Here is a 27,639-nt window from a genome sequence, read left to right as displayed (position 1 = left end):
CTGCATTGTATCCACTAATGTTGTATGTTACTCATGCACTGCTGACACTGCGAAGACAGTGAAGCTAAGTGAAGGCCGAGCTATTGAGCATTCACCCTGCTGAACTACAGCAGCTGTAGAGGTGCTGTCCTCCTGCTGATGCTGACCTCTGACCCGCCTCAACAGGGATAAGCAAAGGGGAAGTGTGCCTCTTCACATTACTAATGTACTACATCAGGCATGTCATTGCTTCCTAAGAAGATCTCACTTGTGTGCATGAATGTGGAGGAAACTTCCTTATTGCACTTTGAACCCCAGCACATTGGAGCTTAAACTTTAATTAACTCTAGCTGCGCCCCGGTCAGGTCCAATGGAGATGATCACATGGTTGCCAAATAAGCGCGCTGACTGAAATACAACGAGACACATCCCTGATCAAATCCTTACAGGGAAATTGACCTGCAATAAGAAGTGGTTTCTGAACCCATTCATCCAATTTAAATCAGAGTGACTTGGTTTGAGGTTGATATATTTAGTTTTGTACAGTTTGATCCCAGAGGATCGATGAAGTCAGTACTCTTTTTATACATAAAAAATAAAGCAAATAGGCCCAAATATATTACCCAGACTAGAGAGTGTAGTAGTATTGTTATGCCTGACTGAAAGTGATCAGGCCTCTTGGGACGGGGTTGGCAGATCCCTTGGAGCGCTCCCATGATGGTCAAAGTCACGAGTCTAAGAGCTTTTCTGCTCGGGCGATGTCGGCCCGGGGAGGCGCTCTGTTATCCAGCTGGTCACATCCTTCAGCACGGACTCGGCCACCTCCGGGATCTCGTGGTGAAGGGCGTGATAGGCTCCCTCGAAGACCTGAACAGGAGCGAGGGATGTTTAAAATGGGTTTATGATTGAGTTGAGAAAGAATGACCACGTACCTTCAGAGAAATACTATGAAGGTAAATAAACAAATGATTTTCTGTGAAAAAACAATTTCCTCTCCTAATTGTTCAGGCTTTTAATATGTGAGAAAGCCGTCTCTGCACCTCATGAACACCACTTAAGTCATTAGAACATCCACAAAGATAAGAAGTGAGCGGGACCTCTCTGCTCTCTTTTCTCACACTTCAGCTTTATTTTTTGTGTGTTTTTACTAAAAATATGTGAACTTCCTTCTTCATAAAGACACATTCTTCTGCAAATGAGGAAAAAATAGTTAAAAAAGCTTCCAGTGTGTCTGTCAGTGAACGCGCCCTGATACAGTCAGCCAGCTGTGTGAGTAAAAGTTTAAGCTGAAAGGCTTCATTCAACGATGCACTTTTTTTCTTCTTCTTTTTTTACTTCCATCGACAAACATATAATGCCAGCTCAACTTAGATTATGAATCCACCTTTATCCCAATAGCTGAATGTACTGAACTTGGTTTTAATGCATTGAAGGCATCAGTTAACATTTCTACTCAACTTGAAGTTTTACTTTCTGTATCAGTCATAAAAACAGTAACGTTTTTCTTTCATATTCATTTCATTGTAGCAACCTCCTCTACAGCTAATACAAGTGTCCTTTTTAAAATGTCAAAAGGCAGTTGAGTGATACATCATTATTACAAAATTAAACTGCTGGGTACAAGTTTGTGTTGATCAGTTCATGTTCTTTGACCGTATTAAACCAGGCAGTCCTACTGAAAAAAACGTAATCATTTCCATAAAATGTTCCGTAAGCAGCCCACTCCTCACCTTCAATTTCTTGTCTGAGCTTGGAGCATTCTCATACATCATCTGGGAACCTCTGATGTCGCAGAGCTTGTCCTCATCGCCGTGCAGGAGCAGGAAGGGCCAGCTGATGGACGGGATCTCCTTCTCGATGCGTGCTGCCGCCCCCATCAGCTGAATGCCGAACGACACCCGCATGCCACCGTGGAAGTTTAGCTCATCAGTGTCATACGACTCCACCTGACAGGACCGAGAGACAAGAAAGCTTCGTATTAAGCATCTATGTTTAACAAGCTTTATAAACTGTGTGGTTTAATCCAAATATGGACGAAAGTCAGGAGAATAAGTGCCTCCGTGGGAGAAAACAGGACCATGAAAATAAGGAGACTCCAGGGAAAAACCTTGAATGCTGGCAAATTGAAGTAAGATGGGTGGCTTTTATGGAAAGGAAAATAAGAGTCAGAGGAAGAAAGAGACACAGAACGTAGATGTGATGCGCTACTTTAGATTAAATCAGATTTGAGGAGCAGACGACGAACTCTGTTTTTCTTCCATTAAACATAAATACTTCTATAAGGTCCACACAGTCACACACACACACACACACACACACACACACACACACACACACACACACACACACACACCCCCACACACACACGCACACATTTATATTAATCTGGTATGTAAACACTGTTGATGGCCCACTCTAACAGAAGCAGCTTCTCACATGCGCTGCTTCTTTGAATAATGAATGACTGTAAGCTGAGATGTGACAAAACACAACCTGTTCAGCAGTCGCTGACGCTCAGAAACACTGACTGTGAAAGTGAATATATGTATATATATATATATATATATATATATATATCCTTAAGTATGCATATTAAAGCTTGTACATGGATATACAAGAAAGAATGTAAAAACAATTACTTGTGTAAATATAATCGTAGCAGGATACGGCCTAAGTTTGACTCTTCGGGAGTCACATTACAGATGTCAACAACGTCATCGAGATATCTCATTCTGATGAGTCAAAACAACAGTCAGAGATATCTGTAAGCCGCAGTGACTTCCCTGAAAGTGACACTCGACTCGTCACGCCCCTAACGGACATCGCAGATATCTGTAGTTCTGTTTTGACTACTCTAATAGCTGCAGATATCTCCAACGTCCTTTTGACAGAATTGTTGTGCATTGAGCTGCTCATGCAAGCTTCCCAGTGTTACCCAAACGGTTGCTGTTGTGGTTACGTGTCTCCTCTATGGTTTAATCAACATATACACACAACCAAATGTAGACAAAAGTACACACAAGCAATAATATCTCCTTGTCCTGCAGGTGACACATGATAATATAAATTCTACATTTCTGTAGATGCTTTTGGAATTCATGTCTGGTGAAGTTTAGGTTAGGTTAGCGAGGTCAGCAAACAATGTGCAGCTGCAGTTGATTTTGTCTCTGAAATGTCCGGTTTTCAAGGGAAAATAGTCACACGCCTGCACTCCCCAACACTCACACCGGTTTATCAGTATTGACATTAAGGAAACAGATTGGCACATTGAACGTCCGTGTCTGTGAGAAAAAGATGAGAATATGGGATTCTCCTCCTCCTGGCAGGATAGAGCGAATCAGATGTTAGGACGATGTGAGATGAACCTGTGACGATAAGCTGTGTATGAAAGGCCCCACTTCCGTTGAAGGGGCAGTTGTTCTTTTACCAATGTGCGTGTTGGTTGTTCTAGTCACTGCTTATGCAGCTGCAGCGCTTATTACTTTACCTGTGATTGAGAAAAAGAATTACGAGAACGAGAGAAGTTGTCAAACTGAATTCTTTTGGGGGCTACAGGCTTCCAATAATTATTACATGCTAACACACAGGACATGCACCTGTTTTTATAATTACACATAACAATGCCACCCGCACACACACACACACACGCACACGCACACACACACACACACACACACACACACACACACACAAGATAAGACGGAAAGAATTCAAATGATGTATTGTAGGTTGGCCATTCCTCATGGGACTGTCAGATGGAGTTGGTGCATGATGTCACACTTGTACACACAAAACACATACGCAAATGTTCCTCCCTTGAGACCGGGTTAAACTATTTTCCGCGACACCCTTCCTCGATACTTCAATTACAGATAACAACACAACTCTCCCACCCAGACGCACACCAACATATGTCTCTCACCTGCTTCGCGTCCCGCGAGATATACTTGGAATCAATGGAGCCGAGAGTGAGGCTCGGCACCATGTGGTTAAGGACCTTCGCCACAAAAACCTGCAAAAACGGCGGAAAAGAAAACACACAGAGCATTCCAGTTTATTTTTTACACATCAACACCTCCCTGATGGATGTTTCTATCTCTCTCTATTGTTGTTTTTCTCGCCATCAGACGAGTGTTACAAAGACATACAGTGATGGACATTTTGAGCGTGCACTGTCTGTCTGTCTTTGGCCTCTTTCTTGCATCTGTGAGATTCAGAAAGAGACAACTAATGCGGCTCAAGAGGCACTTCCACTGATTCTCGCCTTAGAAACGCACATAATTAAATGAAGTATCATAGTAATCCCCCACAGCAGTGCTCAGTGGAGTAAGACGTAGGACTCCTGGGTAAACTAGTACTTGAGTACTTTAGTACCTGACTGAAGAGAGAGCGTCTCAATTATGAAGGAAAGAGCCGAGGAAACGAGAGCAAAGGTGAAGAGCATTAGAAGAGTGGACGAGCGATTGTGCGGTACCTTGAACGGCGTGGCTGATTCTGGGTTCATCTGGACCATCGGAGCTATCAGAACCACTCCGGCAAAGTCGCTGGGCCTCTCGCAGGCCGTCAGGATGGAGATCGCACCGCCCTGAGTATGAAAAAGCACCGAATGCATATTTTGATAAATTACCTGGGAATTCAATTTATTTTTTAAATATATATATACAAAAAAATTAAAATTATTTATACAAATTACTACAAAAACCTACGTGTCTTAAGTAATTAATGCAATCTATGCCGTGCGCTATAAACAAAGTAGTGTAAAGCTCAAGATCGATCATGTCACAAGCTGTTTGCTGTCCATTCGTGTCTGTCACGTGACCTGATCTCAGCACTTTGATTGGCTGCATGTTCATTGCAATAGGTTAATACTCAAACAAAGCTGTCTGGTATTCGTTAAGCTAGTCTTACAGTATTACAGACACACGGAAGGAGCATCTTGAAAGGAATGAAATGGAACAATATGTTTGTTTAAAAATGAAACACGGGCAAGATAAAAGCAAATAAAAGTAACTCGAGAAGTTAGAAATAAATGAAAGAGCATGCTTCAATGAGGGAAAGTCTCCTTCTTCAGGCCGTAAGACAAGACAGGGAGTATCTTAGCAAAGTGGGCGAAAGGTCCTGTCGCGCTGGAAAACTCCTTAGAGTCAAGACGAACATAAAACAATCTGTCTTTTGTTCAGACAGGCATTTCCACCCTGCTCTTTTGTTGCCGTTGCTCTCCACCACACAACGTGCACTCTGAAGCGAGCTAGCGGCGAGCAGCAGCTCGAGGCCGCACCTTGGCCCCCATGCTGACATTTTACATTGTGATGTAGATCCTGTGATGTAGGGGCCATGGTAAATAACAGCGCTGTGGCGGCCGAGATTCAAATCAATTGGTCGTGGTTTCTCTTTAATATGCAACACGTGCAAGTGTGTGCGAGGGTGCAGACAGACAGACACACACTCACATGAGTATAGTGATTCTGCATGGGTGAATCTGTCTCTTTCTCCCTCACTCTCTCTTTCTGGAGACTAATTGGCTTCAACTTTGTTTATGCAAACGTTCTTTGTCACTTGTATGAATATTCATCAGGCTGGGGCCAATGACAGGCTCACTTCACGAAACAGGCACCAAAAGACAAAACATTTCCCACCAGGAAATCTCACTTTCGAACAAGTGCACAGTCAATCACTGCATATACCTACACAGACAACACACACGATAAAAGCCTGGCTAGCTCCATACTATTTTCTCCTACTTTACACACACACACACACACACACACACACACACACACACACACACACACACACACACACACACACACACACACTGAAATATCCATGTGTGTGTAAATACCACATACTGTACATGTTGTCCAGTTGGCTCCAATGATAGAGAGAGGTACATTTGTATATGGATGAATGATAAGAGGGAGAGGGAGATAGAGAAGAGAGAGAGAGAGAGGATTGGGACAGAGAAGCCCTTTAAGAAGCTGATTAGAGGCTTTCTTCCACTTTCTCTCTGAACTTTGGTTGAGAGGATGAATACTTGTATTGTTGGTCTGTCTGCTGACAGTGGGTGGAGTAGAACTGCCAAATGTCGCAGTAGCTCACATTACAGTCTAACATTTAGAAGCGAAGAAGCCTGTTTGTGAAACAGCAGTTTTGCTCCATAAAAAAGTCCAGTGATTTAGATTTGACTTCAGATCAAGATCAAACTATTCAGTAAAAAGTAAACAGTGATAAACAGGACATATGGACAAAGTAAAAGAAAGGCAAAATACAAAACATAAAAGTGAAGATGGTTTTGCGTCAGAGGAAGCTGAACGAGAGATGGAGGGCTTAACAAGCTGAACAGAAAGACCGTAAAAGGCCCTGAACAATGACCAACCATTACATAAAACTCTGGCACTAAGGAAGCAGGAGAACGGAGCTTCAGCCAGAAATACTAATGGAGAAGAAAAATGAGAAAAGAGTGAGAATGAGCCAGCGCTGAAAGAGTTTGTCAGAATTCCCAAAGAGCTGATACAACACCAACAAACTGCTCCAACAAATAAGATGCTGGAAAAAAAACTGTGAAATTGTCATTCTGGTCGATCAGACACAGATTCTAGAAAATTGTAATTCACTTTGTCATTTTGAGTCAGTTCACATTTTTGTTCATGTTTAGATGTTTTATGAAAACTGGGATTCTTCTCTGAAAAATTAACTAATTAACCAATTCTTAATGAGCTTACAAGCTTTTAAATTAATACACTGGGATTATTACTTCAGTTAGAAAATAATTTTTACTTAGTTTTAAGACTAAAAGTTTATGTTCATGTTTAAATTACTGAAAAATGATCTGTAAACAATACCATAAGGCACTTGTCCATCGGTTTTTTAATGTTCTGATCTGATTATGGTGCTAGAAGAGTACAATATACATGCAGATGCTGATGTATTTCACCACATTTGTGGAAACTCTGACCTGCTGACAATGAATGCAGATGAAAAGTATCTCTGGTATTACAGAGCTCTGCACAGAATTTCATGCTAATCCATCAAGTAGTCGTTGAGACGTTTCTCTCTGGACCAAAAGGGGTGGGCTGACCAACGGACCAACACCGGCCAGCTGTACGCCTGGCTAAACATAACAAAATGCTCAAGAAACTTGAATCTTTCACCACTTATGACAGTATGTGTTTGTTTCCATTTCCATCAGGAATCTAGACTGCTCAGTGTTTTTAAATAAAAAAACTACTCCCGGCAGTGCCGTTGATTTGTGAGAAGTGGGGGATCTTTCTTCACTGACTCTACATGGTTGGGCTCTGCTAACTGCTCCGCGCTCCCCTCAGGATGTTATCTTTGGAGCGGCGTCGCTGCACATGCTGTAGAATCCACAGGGTGTTCCCATGGTCTTGAAGTCTTTGCGTCATCCTGGTCCGGTTAAACAAAGATTCATACAAGCAGAGGAGCCGAGGAACACACTAATAGAAACAGGATGAGGAGCCACACCGCTGGGAAGCTGGGAAATGAGGCCTGGAAAAACATAGCAACACAATATGGGATTTGGGTTGGGCTTCCCAAAGTCTAGATTTTATTTGTTTCCAAGTAAAGGAAAAAAACAATATGAGAAATGAAGGGCAGGAAGGATAAAACATGAAAAAACAGTTTAATAAAACACAAAAAAAGGAAATGAGAAAATAAAATAAAGGCACAACAATTTCAGTGGAAAGAGACATGAAATGAAGGTGGGTGATGGTACAGGTGGACTGGCTTACATGACAGCACAGTAAAAACGTCTGATGAAATGACGCAGATGGAGGTATGGACAGAAGGAAGGAAAGAACACAGCGAAAAGAGGGATGAGGGGAGGAGAAAAAGAAGAAAGGAGGGAGGTTGTACCATGACTTTGGCCGACTCTGCCTTAATATTTACAGACCCTGATGTCTAAACACACTCTAAGCCTCCATCTGGCATACCACGGTTTAATTTACACAAAACTATTTGTGTCTGGGCTCCCACGACCTCATATTGTTTCGAATGTAGCATCGGCCTTTGTGTAAATACAGTGCTGCCGCTCGTCAAAGCACAAGCCATAAAAGGGTTGTAAAAATAGACTCAGGAATCAAATGAAGTGTTGTTTAAAACTTTTGAAAAAGCCCAACCGATGGCCTTGAATACAACCTCATTAATAAGGAGAAGCTGTGTCTTAAGAAGAAGACAACGTGAAAAACAATAAAACTCAATATTTGAGTAGTAAAAAAGAAGAGAGGAACATTGGATTGTCTGAATCCAGAAATCATGTTAGAAAGACTTTTCTAACATGAAAAAAAGATGCTGTGCCTCATGAAACAATGTGGTCAATCCGTTATCCCCCCCAATGGGTTTCTCACGCTCTAATAGCCATTAATTCAACAGTCATTATTGGAATTGATTTCTCACTTTAAGCCATAAGGTCTGCAACTAAAAGCGTTAGCGAGTCATTATAAAAGGGTTCTTCCACTCCAATGTTAAAATTTAACAACAGTCCTTGGCTTGGAAAACTACTTCTTACGGAGATGGTTTTTATGCAAAAATCATTGGGTGAACTAAACATTTTTTATGTTGTTTTTTTTTTGAGAAAAATATCTTCATCTTTCTTATGATTGTACGAGCATAAAGTCCTGCGGGGAATGACGAGCAGTTAAGAAACTCATCTCATTCCAGACGCTCCCGAACAGGTACGTGATTGAACAGCCCATGGAGGGGGTCCTCCAGATAAATAAAAAGATCAAGCAACTGTATAAAGACACAGCTTGTGTTATACTAAGGGGAAAGGCCCTGTTCCTCAATGAGCTAAAGCATTTATAAAGTACTTAGAAAGACACACTACATAGAAAGCTTTATAAATGATGCTTATTAGACAGGGTTACTGAACTGGATTAACTTGAAGATAAAAGTTCAATGCCTCGAAAATGTATTTATTATTTTACAACATTGACATTTGTTTTCCTCAAAGCTTGTCATACCCTCTGTAAAAAAAAACAACTTTTTTTTCCCCTGATGACTCTAACAAGCCTGCTGAATCACAGCCGAGCTGTGAGATAACAAGGCGCCATGCGTCTCATTACAGATTCGTTCTGTAATGGATTGCATTTATACTCTGTGTTCCCTGCGTGAAAAGAGTCTGCCAGCTGTGAGCTTAAAGACTAAAAACTATACGGTATTTGTGTTGGGCCTGAAATGTTTCTGACTTACAAAGGTAGTGCTGACGGCTGTCTGTTCAAAGAGGCTCTTGTTTCATGTGCTGTGTCAGTGAAGTCGACGTCTTCCTTACACAACGTGAGCTATCACTCCCCAGATGAAGCTGCATGCATGAAAACATGAGAATCGGAGCGGCTTGCTCATCCGACACAAAATGAGTTCAAAGGAGTGCAAATTGACGGGACCTCCAAACACTGACAGTAATCATTTATTGTCGCTCATCAATAACGTTTGTGTTCTGTTAGCTGCAGTGAGCGCTAGTGGGTCACTGAGCAAAACAATGAGAGGCTGTGGTGTTGACGGCAGCTCTGCCAGAAACTGAATGAACTAAATGATTAAAAATAGTTCCCTGGCCGGCCTTGATGCGTTTTGTGTCCAGGCATGATGTAATTTTTCTCAATGAGAATTCTGGTTTGCTCCTGCATGTCGCTGTGTGGATATTACACAGTCAGAATTAAGTGTGTTCTTTTGAATTCAACACAATTTTAACTCCCTAAATTGAACTCCATTGGAAGGTTAATAATATATCAAACTTGGTTTTTGCATTTGCAACTTTTTTGTGCATGATAAAACGTGAAAAAACAGTATGCACACAACAATTACCTACTAATCCCAAGTAATTATTTGGGCTGTGGGAAAGATTTTCAAGCAAGAGTTCAACATTTTGGGTAATAATAAGCTTCCTGCGTTTTGGTACCACTCTCATTTCGGCACATGAAATATATATATACGGCTACAGCCAGCAGCCTGTTAGCTTAGCTTAGCACAAAGACTGGAAACTGCTTGCCGTCCGCTGTGTGAAGGTGACACAATCTGCCCACCCGCACTTCTACGTCTCTGTAATCAACATGTGCTTCAGAGGTGCTGGGAGGTGGATTTTGTTGTTGTTGTCTTGCTGTTTCCAGTCTTCAAGTTAAGCTAAAGCAACCAACTGCTGACTGCAGATTAGATATGATCGTCCTGCTTCAAAATGTAAGACGAAACAAAATATTCAATCGATCCATTGAAAAATAACAAAAAATATAAAAATAAATAACCCTTACTGAAGAAATATTTTTTCAATAGAAACCATTTGAACACATACTGCTGTTTTGACCATATTTCAATACTTATTGGAGCATGGAATTGATGATGAAGGTGAAACCGTCACCGACACATTTCGTCACATGGACACCATCTATGTTTCTGGATTCCTGTCTTTTGTACGTTACACAAACACACCCACATTGCCCTTGAGCTGGTCACTGAACCTGTAACTGCAGCTGCTGCTGGCTGAGAGCAATCTGTGTCACTGTGTGAAAGGTAAGGCAACGTATCAAACCATTCTCTGCAGGTGGAAGGTGAAGTTACATCATCACATAACAGACATAATGTAAGTGGTAGTCGGAGGAGGCAACCCAAATGAAGTATCAATAAAATGCATGGTGTTATGCATAGTGTTAAGTATTTCACTGAAATGAATAGTATTAAAACACCCTGTTATTCTGTGAGGTTGCATGCAGAATACTACGCTGTCTGTGTTTTTTGTGTGTGACTATTTTGGGACATAAGACCACATCATACTGATAGAAGAGCGTGTACCTTTTCTTTTTATTTCAGTGTCACGTTTTCACTGATCTCAGTGTTCTTCTTTCCCGCGCTTGAACAGGGCTTGCCTGTCAACTTCACACAGCTGTCCCTCTGCACACACTGTACCAAGAGCTCTGGAACACTGTTATGCCATTTCACAAAAAAAAACAAAAAAAACGGAGCAACGAACTTTGAAGACGGTGAGAGTTTCACAATCCTCAGAGCTGTCACTTGAAATACAAAATAAAGCGAAAGCCGCAGAAAGACCCACAGCCTGATCTGTAATCAACAGCATAAAGCGACACGGAGGAGTGTCCTACCATGGAGTGGCCCACGATGAAGACGGGCAGGTCTGGGTGGCGGGACTTCATCAGGTCAACGTGCTGCAGGGAGTCTCTGACGAAGACCTGGAAGTCTTTGACGTTCATCCGATCTCCTTCACTCTGGCCATGGCCGACTGTGTGGGAAATAAAGGGAGAAAGCAATGAACTGGGAATATAAGAGAAGGATGAGACGCTTTCAACTAAGTTTGAACCCCAGTTCGACTTAAACAACCTATTTCCCATATTAAACATCATGAAACACTGATATGCTTCTAGCGGCAGCAACACTTCTTTTTTTAAATGTCAAAATAGTTTGTCTCTGTATTTATTGACATTCTGCTTGTAAATTCATTATTCAATGATCTAGGTTATGAACAGCAGCGCAAGTCATTTACACATAAATATGTCTTCTCTGACTGTATTTCTACCCGACAAGCTGGGATTTTCAGCTTCACTTGTAATGAATAGAAATGACGTTTTCAATGTGTTTGTTACTGAAAGACAAAAGAGAAATAACAGATTGTGAGGAGAATCATGAGGAAGAACCGTTCTCAGGATCCTTGTATGGTTATTTTGTAAATTAGACTTATGGCAATGCAGCCTTGTGTGCTATTTGTTTTTCATGACACTGCAATGTCGTATCAGAGCTGTACGATCAGCTTCTCACTTGTCCGGGTCAAGTGCAAAGAAAGGAACGAGCAAATAAAGTCAAGGTGCATGTACCCCTGGATTAGGGTAAGACGAAGAAGAAGAAGAAGAAGAAGAAGAAGAAGAAGAAGAAGAAGAAGAAGAAGAAGAAGAAATAGGATACATGACGAAAAGGGGTGCAAGGAAGAGAACAGGGTGATGAGAGGAAGAAGGAGAAGAAGAGTGAGGAAGTGAAAAGAAAACACAAGCTGAGAGAAAAGACAAATGAAAAGTGAAGTTGAGAGAAGATGGAGGCAAGGCGGAAGTGGAGGAGGTGAGAGGACGAGAGGAGACAAAGACAGGGGAGAGGATATGTGACTGACAGATGGCGAGGAGGAAATTAACATGAATATGTATGTCTGTGCACACATAGATTGCGTGTCGTCTCCCTGAGCTTTCCGTAGCAGCGGGTTGAGAGGTGCGGTGGGTTGCCATGGCAACCATTGAACCAGTACCATCACCAAGCTTCCTAAACATTCACAACATGTGCAGCTCACACCTTCATGCTGTTGCGTGAAGCAGCTGCAATCCTACGTGTGTGTGCGTGTGTATTTATAAACTGTGTGTGTGTGCCTCATCTATACGAAGATGTCTTCGCGCGACATGTTTCTTTTTTTTTTCTCCCTCGTCAATACTGAAGCCATCGTCACAGCGTGCCAATCAATGTCCAATCAATCACGGCTGCGGAGAGGGGCGGCGAAGCGCTGCCGACTCCAGATCGATGCACGCTGCAACCCCTCCCACATGAGATCAATGACCTCACACTCTGCCGGAGCCACATCTTTTGTTGTTGCTCTCGAGCATACAGATATTCACGCATGAGCAAACTCAGACAAGTCACACACACACACACACACACACACACACACACACACACACACACACACACACACACATCAAACACTGTGACGTCCACTGCTGCACGCCTGGAAGTGTCACAACAAATGTTTGTTCTTTCAGATATTCTTGGTCATAAGTTATTAATCACAGAGTTGATCATAATAAAAAGCTCGTCAACTCATCTTCAGATCAATTGGGTTTAGCAGAATGTGGGCAGCAACTAATCATTATTGTCGCAATAGATTTTTTTGGTCTGTAAAATATCACAAAGTTGTCTTTTTAGCCCAAGGTGACTTCAATAATAATATACAATAGAAATATGCCCTCTATTTAGCAGTCTGGTTTCTAACTCACTATAATGTAGCTGTAAGCAGATATACGTGTTTATTAATGTAACTCTTTCCTGTGGAAACCTGCGAATGGAGTCCAAACAGATAATGAATCACAACAGACTAAAACAGCCTTGTAGAATGTATATGCTGAGAAAATGTGTTTTTTTTTTATGGATGAGATTCTTAAAAAACAAAGCAAAATTTTGTGCTGACTGAATACACTTGTACGAATGAGGATGGTCTTATGGCGTGTGCAATGTCACGTCTTTTACCTTTTTTATGATTAGAATAAACTCAATCAAACTCAAAGTAAATGCATTATTTATTTATTTTTTTAAAAGAAAAAAAATCTTTGCACGGACTGATGGATGAAGAAACATTGCCAGCGCTGATCTAATTAACTGTCACAATTCCAACATTGTCCAACGACGCAATGGGAGGACAAACAGGATTTGCAGCGTCACCAAACAAACAATCCATTATGAATATTTCCCCGCTGCTTCCACATGAAGCGTCGGTACGAGTCAAGTGATATGCATCAACATTTTATGTGGAACGCGTTTTTTATGTCAAACATCGCTTTAGTGTATGTTGCTGTCACATGCCCTATTTGTAGGTTGTCATCTGGTAAATATGTGACAGATGGAACAATCCTCCAGTCTGTGCTCGCTGCAAGGGGATAAAAGGACCCCAAAAGTCCTATAATTAGAAATAATTAGAGAGAGAGAAAGAGAGAGAGAGAGAGAGAGAGAGAGAGAGAGAGAGAGAGAGAGAGAGAGAGAGAGAGATGTGAAAAAGGAAGAAGAAGCGAAAGATCTCAACTACTGAACTCTATCAGGGGCTGCCCCGAGGCAGTGTGTGTGTTTGTGTGTGTGTGTGTGTGTGTGTGTGTGTGTGTGTGTGTGTGTGTGTGTGTGTGTGTGTGTGTGTGTGTGAGATAGATAGATGGAAAACCAGTGTCTACGGGGACTCGTTCCAGTTCAGTATTTTCCATTTAACGGTGTGACATTTTACTCTGAGCCACTGAACAAACTGCTCCTGTGCGAGCCGCCTCAGTCATCCTCATCCCTCTTTTTCTTATCGTCTCTGCCAGCTCTGTATTGTGAAGTCTGCCTCTGCAAATATTTCCGCATTTACAGCTGGGACTTTACGTCTTTGGATTCTCACCCTCTATCTCTCTGTCTCTCCCGTTAGTCTGTGGGTGAGTTGACTGAACACACATGCTGCTCTTTTCACACATTCCTGCTGAATCTAAGACCGGTGACACCACACAGCCTTGTCTGTAAGAGCACCTGGTTGAACGAATGTATCAGAGAGGAGATTGGCATTAGCTAATGACTGTTTCCTATGAAGCTAAAAACATCTATGCATGTGTGTGTATTTTTGTGTTTTCTATTAAATCATTCTCTCAGAACCCATTTCACATTTTCTGTTTAAAGTGAACAGTTTAGTTTGGGAAAGGATTTGTTAGATATACTCATAGAAAAACATGCCTCATGCAACCTGAGTCATACGGCTCAGGGAGCCTGTGCTCAGCCACGGTAATCCTTTGCAATGAGATGCAGGTGGGATGCAATGTTCACCATGTTCACTGACTGAGGTGAACATGGTGGCTTTCATTATCTAATTATATACAAAGTGCAACTAAGGCTTTTTTTTTTCCAGTTTCCCACTATGGCATATCCCTTGGCGTTCGTGTATAATAGATTACCGTGGTGTTTTTCATCGAGATCTTTGTTCTGCCTGAACAAGATGCTGAACAGAGATCTGTTTACGGTCATTCAATCTGGCCTTGAGAAGGTGCCTGAACACCAGTTACTCTGTGACTGTTGTCTGGGCTCAGAACCAGTTCGTCCAGTGCCGAGGGGTAGTGTTTCATCCACACTTCAAACCCCACCAGCGTGTGAAGCTTTCCTCGACAGCGCATTACAAGCAACACGCATCGCGTCAGAACCGTGGAACAATGTGCCAACGAGCCTAATTAATTTTCCCACTCGGGCTTCGTTCACTCAACAATTCATAAGGGCTCGGAATCAGACAGCGAGGGAGAAAACCATGCGTACTCTTCTGAGTTTGAACTATACGAACACAAAGGCAATCGTGAGTGTAGGTGTGAGCGGACCAATGTCATGCCGTGTTCCTGACTCACCGTGGTCGTGCGCGAACACCAGCAGGGACAGTTCCTTCAGTTTCTGTGCGATCTCATCATACGGCCCACAGTGTTCTCCGGCCCCGTGGATGATAAACACCAGAGCCCTGAGGAGAGGAGCACAAAGAGTTCAGTCACATGTTCACAGAGACCAACAAACGATATGTTTGCGTTTCCTTCCTCGATTCATCCCACTGGTACAGTCGAGGTAAGCCTTGAAGATGTCTATCCAACAGCAGGGGGCTTTAATGAAAAAGGCTGAAGAAGGAAAGAGGGATGTGAGATGGATGAAGAAGCAAATGTAGACGGAAGGAAGACATACAAACAATCTGACGCAATGAAACCCCTCACTGACAGGCCGGTGCGGGGTTTTGCGTGTGAATGTTTTCTCAGGTGAAATTATGGATTGATCTCTGAACGTCGTTGCGTTACCTATGTGTGCGAGAGACAGAGATGGTAGAGGAAAGATGAGAATGTTTCCAGAGATAGCAGCTATCATCCATCTGTCCGTCTATTTGCCATCAACACACCCCTTCCTTCCTCACTCAAAACAAACACGGAAGGAATCCAGTAAAACACAAAAAAACAACAGCTGAGACGTTCCTGCTCACTTTTCTTGGAAACTAAAGGTTGGCTTTCTGAGAGTATCCATTCAAACGTTCAGTAAAATGGAGCCTGTGTGGAAATGTTTCTTCAGTACAGCAACTTCAGTGGCTTTGCTTCCGACCAAGTGTGTGAAAAAAGATTTATGATGTGTTCCCGCAATGAGGCTCCATGGAAATAAACACTTCAGATCAAATGTCGAAAGGTTTCCAGCTGGTATGAGGCAGAGCCATGAAGTTGATGAGGACATTATATTTCCAGCCGTAAATTGCACTGGAATTTCCTTTCTCACATAAATAACATTGTTTGAGAATTTGGGGGGGTTGTGTTTTCTGATGTGTCTGTTTTGCTTCTCTCATGGAGACATATTGTTTTTGTGTTTTGGACATTTGCAGATGTTTCAATTAAAATTAAATTAACAGTCACTTTACCTCCGAGGCAAACTTGTTTTGTTTTGTCAAAACAAAACAACGCTGGCTTTTAAAGAGGTTTTTGGAGTTTCAGCAGTAACAAGAAACAGATGTTGATCTTTTAAGTGGCGACCAAATTCATGTTTTTTATGATAATGTACCAAATAACAAAAGGAAGTGAAAGGTGTCGCTCATAGTGATGGACCTACAGAGAATAGTGAGTAAAAACAGTGTACTGTTTTTATTGAGTCTCTCTGTCCTGACAGTGTTGTTTTCAACCGTAGTCGGCAGCTTTTCTCCGAGAAAAACCTCTCAAATCTTATCGTACACGACCTGCTCAGCACCAAACAGCCAGCCAACGCAGGGAGCGAACATAGTGGAGCATTTAACAGCTAAAGAGACAGAAATGTCCCCTCAGCAGAGAGCAAAAGCACAACTATACGCGATGAATGGAGTGAACAACATCACACAAAGTGAATTACTGTATCTGCTGGATGTGTAAATGAGCAACTGAACGAGGTCGCCATGCCAACCTAAAAAGGGTCGATGTGTTCACAATTTGTTTTCACAAAATAAAAAATATTGCAGGTTTAACATTATTTCATATTTTGAACGTCATATATTGTGTCTTCTCCAGGTTCATCAATACCAGATACAGTTCCACGACTACATTGTGACCTAATGTTTTCATCCCGCTATAGACGATGGATTTTAATTTGTAATCATGATTGTTAGAAAGCAAAGACACAACTCACATGTTGTGGCAGGACCAACAGTCTAGAGAGGTACAAATATATAACAAAATAAGAAATGTAGTAAATGAAACTCAAGGTTATATGCATGTGTGTGTCCTTATAAGAAAATGCTGGTTTAACTCCATGTTTTCTCAGAAAGAGATACCTTTTGCTAATTAATGCAGCGGCTGTGGCACCGGGTTATTTTTAATTAATGTTATTTATGTTGTCTTCTTCTATCAGTGCATATTAAGCAGCAGAGCAGCACTGAAACGCTGCAGTGTTCTTTCTCTGAACGGCAGCACAGCTGAGAAGCCTGTGAGAGCTTCAATCAGCAGCAGACAATTAGCCCAAATGTATTCAGCGGCAGAGAGAAAGGGAAGCAAGTGAAGGGAAGGAGAAAGTGAGTGAAAGAGGGAGGGAGGCGGGTGCAAGAGGAGAATGAGAGTATCTGTTCATCAGGCTTCATTAGCGAATCGCTCTGATTTCACCCGCTGCTCCTTCCCTCCTTTTGGAAAAGCCATCGCCTCGGGCTCAGAAACTTCCTCTGCACTTGTTGGCTCGGAGCAAGTGTGTGCGTATGTACTGTATGTGTGTGTGTGTGAATGAGTGTCCTTGTATAGGCACAATGTTCTGTAACACACATGCCGTGGGGCAGCGGGGGATTAATGGGGCTAATCTGAGTTCATTGTTATGGCGATTGTACAGTGAATAACGCACTGCAATACCTCGCTGCTGTGCCTGATAACCTCGCTCACTTCATTCCTCTCACTTTGTTCTCCATCTTCGCTTCCTCTCGTCACTCTTTCTTTCCGAGTCGCCCAGAAAGAGGAAATGCAAAATTGAATAAAGGCCATGCGTCTGGGGGCAGTCAACAGCCTGTAATGTTTCAAAGGATTTAATCAAATTCAAAGATCGTATCTTAACAGACGTCTGCATTCACTTACATACAGGCATCAGCAGACAAGTGACATCATTCAGCCATCATGAGTATGTTGGCTCAGCCTATTTGCACTTTGCATAACGGTGTCTGGTAAGGCTCAGGAAGCATTCGCTTGGGACAAGTGTTACTTCAATAGGCTATGACATTATACTCCTTCATTTAAACTCCATCAACCTGAAGCCTTCTTCCACCAGGGTGGAGGGATGCATAACACACTGCGCGGTTTTAAGTCTTTCAGAAAAGACCAGTCAACATGGCAGCTAAGAAGGTGGGAAATGTGTTTCAAATCTTACACAAAAAATGGTGTCTATGTTTTAGTCTTAAAGTATACTTTAAGGAGCTCCTTTTAGACCCTGGGTGTTTTGAGAATATGGCCCTTGTTTTTATGAGGCTAAAGCAAACTTCCTTCTGAAGACAAACTAGCATTGACCAATCACAAATAAGTGGCGGCCGGACATGGAAATGTCCAATGGCGGACAGATATTTCCGTCCAACTTCTTTAAAGGATCTTCGTCTGTATATTAGTGTACAGGGATGTTTTTTATTAAGGTATGTAACTCATGATTATTTCAATGACTCTTTTAAACAACCGATTATTCACCTAAAAGAAGTTCCCATAGCCATGTTTTGCCATTGTGCTTTGTCCAACCAACAGTCCAAACCCAAACAAAAAATAAACAACTGATCTAAAAACATATTAGTTGTCATATTAGGTTGGCTAATTAATAGACCAATAGCTTCACGACAATAATGTTTAGAAGTGAATCTTTTTGTAAGTGTACGCATTACTAATAATCAGTAGGGCCACTTTCACCTGGATGATTATTCTTAACAAGAAAAGAGGCTTTTCATTTTTCTTTCTCACTACCTCTCTTCACCTCTCTCTCTCTCTCTCTCTCTCTCTCTCTCTCTCTCTCTCTCTCTCTCTCTCTCTCTCTCTCTCTCTCTCATGGGAACTGGAGACCCGCTTGTCTCCCACACCAGCTTCAGTTGCTGGAACAACATGGTGGATAACCAGCCTTATTAAAACACTCAAAGAGAGAGTTTGGTCCCCCCTCTGGCTCTACTCAGAACTCCTCAAAACAACCACAGACCCAAAACAAAGACAAGGGCCTAATCCCCTTAATGCAATGCTGACTGGCTACTCCAAGATTATTTGGGAACTCACAAACCTCCCAACTTGTGCTTGAATGCAACATTCTGCACCTTCGACTCTGAGTTTTACACGAAAAGAGAACAAGCATGTTAGGCATGCGGCTCATGCTCACTGAGGCAGAATCCCTGCAAGGTTTCTCATGTCGCCCTGGTAGGCGATTCTATGACTTTTCCATTATTTTCCACAACACAATCAGTCTAAAATGTACTTCAAATATCTAAATGTTTTGTTTTTACACAAAGTGTGAATAGTTTTTTCGATAAACACGTCGCACTGTTCAGTTCATTCTGCTCTATTCCTGCAAGGGGGCCGACCAATTGTTAAGTCCTTAACCAGCAGCGAGAAGTTCAATAATCAAATTATCTTCTATACTTTCATTCACTTTCCAAAATCATACTGGCATCTGAAACAGAGATATTTTGAGATATTTTGCTCTGGTGCCACAGCAACGATGTTCCCACAAGTCCAGCAAGCTGCATCATAAATCATCGGGATACGTGTCATGAACATTGACATCCGTCGACACGGAAGGAGGGCAGCTGCATCGGGACTGTGTTACCACGTACAGAAGAACGACCTTTCTGACATTTTAACATGCAAGTAATAAAATGAACAAAGGCTGCATTCCATTTGGATGCTTCAGTTTCAGGGTCCTGGTGTTGTGCACGGTGGTAAAAGCACCACCATGTGAATGTGTCTAATTTGATTTTGCTGATGTGCCCTTATACAAACAGACTGTCTAGTTAAATAAAAGGTTTTGACATCTACCTGACCAGACTGGACAGGATCCAGAGGACGAGACAGATCGACCGAACATTGGCACGTTAAGACGATTAATAGACTTAGACTGCTCAGAACTCAATGGTGTTTGTGTGTGTGTCTGTGTGTGTGTGTGTTTGTATCCTTACTCTAATCTCAGTGTGAGTGTGGGACAACCACACATTCCTGAGCTTCCTTTTAATCGCTGCCCAAAGGAAGTGACGTACAGCATGAGTGTGTATGTGTGTGTACATGTGTGCATCATGTATGTGGGTGGGTCACCACATCAGTGCTATTAACGGACGTGCAGTTATAGGGGTGTGTGTGTGTGTGTGGGTGTGGGTGTAGAAATATTGAGGCAAAGGAGAACGAGATAAATGTGAGGCAGACTGAAACAGAACGTCATCAGCAGCTTGTGAAACAACTAATTTAGAAACTTTTTTAAGACTATAAATCTAAAGTAAACAAAACCGCACGACCAGCCTGCCAAATTTAAACTGAGTGAAGATTATTCCAGGTACAAGGACTGTACTTCAAACAGATTCTATTTAATTAGAGGCCAGGTCACAGCGGCTTTAAAATGACAAAGCATTTTAGAATCTGCCTCGCACTAGTATGTCCTCCAGCCGGCAGGCATATTAATGGTTTTCTTGTCGGTTACGGTTGTTCACCAAGTAGCCTTGTGGGTAGCAGTTGCATTGTATCTGTGCTCTGCTGAATTCAAGAACTTTCAATAGTGGTTAGGACACCTTCAGATGTTGTGAAAAGCCGTGTCGTCCCAGGTGACAGTGAGACCTGATGCACTTGGAGAAAAACAAAATGGATATGACAGAAAGAACAATGTGACAAGTGGAAAATGACAGGGAGGCTGAGAGAGGAACAAAGTGTGACAAACCGGTGTGGAAAGAAAAGTGTGTATTTGTGTGTGTGTTTGTGTGTACACTGCACATAAAAAGTAACGTAGCAGAGAGACACTGAGGAAATTGCTGTGTGATGAGGAGAAATTAAGTCCGACAGACAGCAGACATCCACAGAAGGAAAGTTTACACCAGTGAAAATGTTCCACTTTCATCTTTGCAGAGTACAGAATTGGGCTGAGAGCATATGGTAACCACAAAGGGCTCAGACGGGATCGATCTCCGAAAAGCAGTAAAGAAAAAAATGCTTGAATTGATACAGGCTTTTTTAAAAATAGTAATAATGTGTTTTTGGCCCGAGAACATGACCTTTGAAGCTGGTGGCCGTTAAAAGTAAAAAATACAACTTGCAGACCTTGAATCAGTAGAACTCAGGAGTGTTATTTAAATTGTGGTGCGAAAAAAGACATTAACACTCAAGAGTCACTGTTTTAACATGCAATCATTGTGGAACAGTTGATAGGAAACTAAATGTCAGAGGAAGTGAGGAAGGAAGTCCTTGTAGGGGTCATGCAGAGCAGATTTCTACCTCGTGGATTAAAACTTCTGCTTTGTGGAGGTTTGTATGAAGTTAACAGATGCTGCAAATAAACGAGAAGAACTGAGTGCTCCTGAAAGTTGCACGTCGACACAAGCTCACAGCACACTCTCCTATGCGGAGAGACAAATTACACTCAAACTATATGCATGCACAGATCGAAATAGAATTAGATTGAAAAAAAAGAACATTCTAAATGTACTTTCTACGTTCCATTCATACACGAACACGGCTTCAATGAAATACAAACATTACCACTGACACGCTCATTGTGTCACTTCTTGTTCAAGCTGTATTCCTACAGTTTCATTTTTGCTGTTTTGCATTTTTGCACAAACTGCTCTCTTTTTATGTAATTGTATGTTTCTTATCATAACAGTACGTTTTGTTACAACATTCCACTTTCACATGTAATATTCAAAATGTAATTTACGGAAATCCTCATAATTGCAAAGAGCACTTATTACACATTATTTACACATTTGTACCATTCATGTGTTAGATTATGTTATGGCGGTTGCTTGTAATGTAACTGACTAAGTAATTCTCACATACTATTATGGTATCAATACAATCATTAAGTTACTTTGAATAAGAGCAACAGTGCGATGAAAAATTGACTTTTTCTGTTTCCTTTTCAGATAAAATCACAGTAAACAATCACAGCTGGTACTTACTCAATGAATTTTATGGTAATACAAGGGGCAATAAAATTTTATCCACTTCTTTGTATATGCCCCCAAGCGCACATGCGAAGAGAACCATTAAAGAGCTTTTATCTTCGTAAAGTATCCTCCACTGACAAGCGTAACAGGGACAGAGAGCAGCAGGGAAATAAAACGGTCCAACAAACACAAAGTGGAATATCATCAGCGAAAACATCAATAACAGCTTGACCTATTACACAAATTGTGTGCGCGTGTGTGTGTGTCGTATTTTAGTAATGTGAAAAAAACTGGTGCAGCGCATGTATACCTGGTATGCTGGTCTCCATGAGAGTTCAAAGCCTCAGTTGGACGTCTACTGGAAGATCTGTCAATCATTGTTGATGCCCCTCCCCTCCACCTTTCACCTACTTCCTGGTACTTATAGCAAATAGGCTTTTCGGGATCTATTGATCTTTCACCCCCATCTCAAGCTCATCCCAAGAAGAAAAATGTCAAAACAGTATTGCATATTCTCCATAAATCTCCATATTTGGAGATTTTCTTGCTGTACCTTTCAGACAATTATCTATGTTTCATATAATACCTACAGCACATGAAGCATGTTGGCAACATCACAGACTGAAAAAAAAGCCAATACCAGAAAGGTTTGTCGTTTCTTCCTGAGAAAGAAAGAGTTAATTCACGCAAATTATTTGCCTGTTTCATGCTCATACACGCATGTGAAAACTTGAAGGATTTATTTTTCATGTGAATTGACTTCTGATAGGTATTATTGCACATGTATAACATTTAAAAACAGTATAGACCAAAAAAAAGTATTCCTCTGAACAATTTCACAATTTAAACAATTAAGTCCAAACATGAAACTTTGTAAAGGGATAAAAGGAGATGAAAAGAAACACATTTAAGACTTGAGCTGCACAGCAAGTGAGTGTAAATATAAAAATCAATATTGGGACAGTTATGCTGAGGTTCTTCGCACTCAATGTAAGAGGCTAAGGTCACATGGGGCCCTCTGTTGAAGTCACTACTGTCCTCGAGTCAATATTCATCCTAAAAAGTCTTGTAAGTGCTAAGAGCAAAGAGTGATGTGTTTGTGATCCACCAGCAGCTGTTACTACAATGCTCTCTCATTGAACCATCTACTGGCTGCATGTCTCATGACCAGCTCTACGTTATTCAAAAGACATATAAGTGACCAGCAGCGCATGTTTAAAAGCTTTTTGGTCCACCAGCAGCAGATTTATTGATTAACAAATCCATATAACAATTAAACTATTCAACTGAGGCTTTCTGAAATAGACCAGGGTGGCTGGCCGACGGCCAGATGGATGCTAAAATCCTGAGAAGAGCAAACAAGCAAAAATAAAAACTAGCTCCTCTTCTAATCTCTCCACATTTTGTTGCTCCAACATTTGTAACCGAAGAGTAACGTAACACTCAACCAAAGCCATCAAACCCCTCTGGCATTTGGGTTGTTCTCCTCCACTTGATGTGATAGTAAACTACAAATATTTAGGTTTTGAACAGAACAAGCAATGTAAAGACAAAGTGTTTTAGGAAGTACATTTTTAAATTTTTCTGGGATTATTAAATGGAAATGATTGTGAGTTGCAGCCCTGTTTTGGCTTGTTTTTGAGTTCCCCCGAACCAGATGTCTTGCTGCCTACAAAATTATATTATCAGAACTTACAGTTGTTAACGTTATCATGCAAAAATGTTCATTTAAAAAAGAAATCATGCGTCACTATAAAACATTTTATCATGAGTTGGAGTCGTTTGGCTGCCATTTTAATAAACTGTCAAATCTCTTATCTAGTGATTCCTTTGATCGTCAAAGCATATCACTGCAGCTGCTACTGCGGCTGACATTAAACTATGTATCCATCCTTCTGTGAAGTACAGCATGTTCAAGATGTAGCTTTAATAAAACATCCACCGTGTATATTGAGAACTTCAAATTCCTATTTCCCTTTCATGCCAATGGTCATAGCCACTTATTTTTCATATAATGCTCTAAGCTTCTGGCTAAGCTGCGTCTGCAGGGATTTCATAAATTGGGCTCTGACATGCAGTGTCACGTTGTGTTCAATTAAAGGATCTGAGTGCTGCAGTGAGTGGGTCGCTCTGAGTCCGGAGGCTGCATCCATCCAGACCAGAGAGAAACATCAGAGCGCAGAAGGTGCGTATCAGAGCATCCCTTCTTCACGGCTGGAGGGTCTCCGTTTGGTGACACTGGCTCAGCAGTTCAGAGATTAGTGTTCACGAGAGACTGATTCACCCTTCGAGCTACAAACTATTACACTCTGATAAATGCTGGCGACGGCATATTCAGACCAATAAACAGTTTGGGGTAATGATGGGGGCGTGACTTTACTGAACAGCTTCTGTTTTGTCAGCTTGTAAAAAGTGCAATAAGCCCACCACACACAGCTGCTAGCTCAGCTAAAAGGATCTAATTAGCCTGGGCTTCAGTGAAGAATTGAAATGTCCTGTGAGAGTCTAGATGCAGCTTTTAACGCCTTTTTGTTATTGGACTACTTTCATGTGAAACGACCACAAAGTTAGTGCTATAATCAGCTATGAGCGATAAACTCCTCATGACTGACACACAAGCTCTCCTCCTGCTCCCTGCCACATGATCGCATGCACCGTTAGCATGGTCACTAACCAGCCTCCATGAGAACGCTGTTACATAAGCCATCCAGAGCCTCAGCCTGGAAACGGTTACAACATAGAGGCATCTGCAGCTATTTTAAGCCTGCGGTGATTTAGCTTTCTACTTAAAAAAAAAAGAAAAGAAACTAATTTGACAGAGAGTAAAGCTGTTGTGGTATGCCAATCAAATGTCATATTTGGTTTATTGAGGCTTTTGGCAGCTGGAGTAGGTTGTTGACAAGCTTGAAATGATGAGTAGGGAGTAGATTTTCTGTTTACGGGGAAGTGTGGGAATCGGTTTTAGGACCCCAGTATGGTCTCAGTCCTCAGATGCATTCTGGGCCCTTATGAGGTCAAATGTTTGTCCCACTGCCTGAGCAATATCAAGTACATATAAATTGTAACAAGAGCTGCCGGCGTGCACCTGCATCAGACAGAGAAGCTCAATCCAACCACAAAAACTAAATCCAACATTTGCTTTTCACGTTCACAAATATCTGCACACAGGTATATAAACGCATCCGCATGCACAAATACAGAATAAACACAGATAACGGCCGAATCAAAACACACGCTGTTGTAAACTATGAGCCGCGGTTTATGGAGCAATTATGCATTCGAGGCACAGACACAAGTGTCAGTTAATGAGTCACTGCTCCACTGAGACATGTGAGCCTCGTGTGTGAGAGAGATCAGCAATGTCTTGACTCCAGATGTTTTGCGGGTGTCTCTGTCACATCCCTTTCCTTCCTTCTGTGCTGCATGCACAGTGTGACATCTGTGTTTTGCCTTGTGCTCGGGCGGCGGCCGAGAGACTTCACAGCAAAGGGGGCCTCCACCAGCAGACACTAGCACCAAGTGTGTGGGTGTTTTTTTTTTTTCAGCAACTGGACCCATTAATCATCTCGCTGTAATGTTTGATGTATTTTTGACTAAGAGACAACATTCCGATTTACACTCTTTCAGACACCAGAATGCCCTATGAGTCAGCATCGCAGGCCTTTTGCAAACTAACTATAAAGCTGTTTATTAATAAGGTTGAGAATACTATTCTAATCAACTACAAGTAGCAACCTTGAAACACAAGGGTTTGTGGGTATGAGAATGCAGATGTTGTCGTTTGATAGTTAAGTGTGGCTTGAGCCACACTTAACTATCAGACACACAGACATTTCAGACACACAAACACAAATGACTTCTCTAAATAATTAATGCTCTTACTAATACTGTGACTACTGCTGCTAATATTTTGACAATTAGAACTACTGATAATCATACAACTACCACTACTGCTAGAACTCTCTCTCTCTCTCTCTCTCTCTCTCTCTCTCTCTCCCCTTTCTCCCCCTAGCTATTAATATGACTACTGTTAATACTATGAATACTACTATGACTACTTCTACTCTTATTCCTGTTATTTCAGTACGTTCAGTGGTTTATTTCCTTAAATCCACAGTCCAGTCTCCCTCCAATCAGTCTGCTGGCTCTCACTCAGTCCTTGGTCACCATGACGACGAGAACACACAGGTGCTCCATATGAGCCAATCAGTTAAACACACAAACCAACTGAAGTCTTTTGGAGGAGAGACAGTGTCATAAACAAAAGCTTTCTATTGCGACGTCTTACGGCAGTAGTAACCACACCTTTAAAAATTTCTTGTAAAATTTTCTAGTTAGCATTTTCCTCATGCTTGGAAAGTTTCCTCGTGCTAGGACAGCCCATACTGTTGTTTATCTGTTTCCTTGTGTGCTGGTTTGATTTTGTGAGTCTAACTGACCCATAGTAACTGAAATAAGTTGTTTTTTTTTAGCTGAAAGCTTTAATTCCGTTGTCCTTTCGACTATAGTTGAGTGTAAAGAGGATCTCCAACCAGCGGAAATGTTTGTTTACCAGTACCACTGTTTCTAATTTTCTTTAAAAATGGGGTCATGACCCAGTGTGAGTCACTGGTGCATCTGGCATTCACCACCATGAAGAGATTAACATAATTATAATATTGTTTTTTTAACAAGCTTGGGTCACAGAATGAGACTCAACTATCCAGATTTACAACAGGTTGAATTTATTTTATTTTACTTTATCTCACTACCGTCACGTTTCCTTTTGACTGCGGGATGTTTTGTGTTGCATATATCAGTATTAAAGCAGAACTTTTCACTAGATCTACATAAAAGACGTGAGAATTGTATAAACATGGACCGAATGCCTACATGCATGTTTACTACTGTTGAGTTACTGGATTACAGCTCATCACAGCTTCTTTTCAGCCAGTGCTTCTCCTCCTAATGTAACCCATGTGAAGATTCAATCATGAGTAAATGTTTAAAACAACGCGTTTAAAGGTTTTGAATTGTACTGTGACGCACTATGGGAGAGGAGGGGAGAGGCGTTGACCAGTCACAGAGCTGATCATGACTCCTGGTTGTGGGTGGATGAAGACGAATCCTCCAAACAAAACAAATTATCATGGATGAGTGTGGATTCATACAGTTGTTGTTGTTGTTGGTGGTGGTGGTGGTGAGACACTTTCAGACATGCTTCTACTCTGGCCAGGCAGGTGTAGAGAGTACCCAACTTTTAAACAGCAGGTCCTGGACTACACACACACACACACACACACACACACACACACACACACACACACACACACACTAAAGACAAACTCCTATGCAGGAAGTTGAAGCGCTCACGTGACTCCCGGACTGAAAGTGACCATGTGATCAGAAGCACTTTCCTCACAACTGAGGATAATCATTTCTTCACACACATTTAAAATAAAGACACCTCTTGTGGCAGGCACACACTCCATATCTCACACGTAACCCTTCTCTCCCGTTCTCCACTGACCTTGGCGGGGCGGCGGGCTCCCAGTAGCGGCAGAACAGGTGCTGTCCGTCGGCGTTGACGATGTGCTGCAGGTTTGCGTAGGGAACTCCCTGCGGGCTCCGCCGCGCAGCAGCTCCCGGCTCGGGCATGGAGGTGTCTGCAAGAGAGACACGGAGCAGCGTTGAGAAGACGTCGCTGCCGTACAGATAGCAGCCGAAGCCGGCGACGAGCAGGCAGGTGGCGGCGGTTGCGGCGTTCATTGCTTATTGTGCGCGTTTTGTCAACACGAATCCGAGAGGAGACGGTTGGCGGGTTACGATATCTCGGGTGTAAT

General features: G+C 41.9%; 1 protein-coding gene across 1 annotated transcript; it reads right to left on the bottom strand.

The window, feature by feature from the left end:
• Positions 1 to 491: 491 nt before the first annotated feature.
• Positions 492 to 27,639, bottom strand: mgll (monoglyceride lipase). Its single transcript, XM_068598418.1, has 7 exons — positions 27,327 to 27,639; positions 15,093 to 15,199; positions 11,082 to 11,218; positions 4,454 to 4,564; positions 3,902 to 3,991; positions 1,710 to 1,925; positions 492 to 846 (listed from the first exon to the last, which is right to left on the bottom strand). Exons 1-7 carry the CDS (start codon positions 27,563 to 27,565, stop codon positions 715 to 717), a joined length of 1,032 nt encoding a protein of 343 aa, XP_068454519.1. The 5' UTR covers positions 27,566 to 27,639; the 3' UTR covers positions 492 to 714.

Source organism: Clinocottus analis, unplaced genomic scaffold (genome assembly GCF_023055335.1).
Source record: "Clinocottus analis isolate CAN_PGR_092001 unplaced genomic scaffold, fCliAna1.0.p SCAF_4, whole genome shotgun sequence".
Classification (NCBI taxonomy): Eukaryota; Metazoa; Chordata; class Actinopteri; order Perciformes; family Cottidae; genus Clinocottus; species Clinocottus analis.
Note: the sequence above shows the minus strand (reverse complement) of the source record. Positions and strands in the feature narration are given on the sequence as shown.

Excerpts from the sequence above, each read along its gene's own strand:
- mgll (XM_068598418.1), bottom strand. The coding sequence starts at position 27,565 with ATGAACGCCGCAACCGCCGCCACCTGCCTGCTCGTCGCCGGCTTCGGC. Across the intron at positions 15,200-27,326 it reads GAGCCCGCCGCCCCGCCAAG|GGCTCTGGTGTTTATCATCC; the intron begins GTCAGTGGAGAA and ends TCCTCTCCTCAG. Across the intron at positions 1,926-3,901 it reads TCTCGCGGGACGCGAAGCAG|GTGGAGTCGTATGACACTGA; the intron begins GTGAGAGACATA and ends CGGTCCTGTCAG.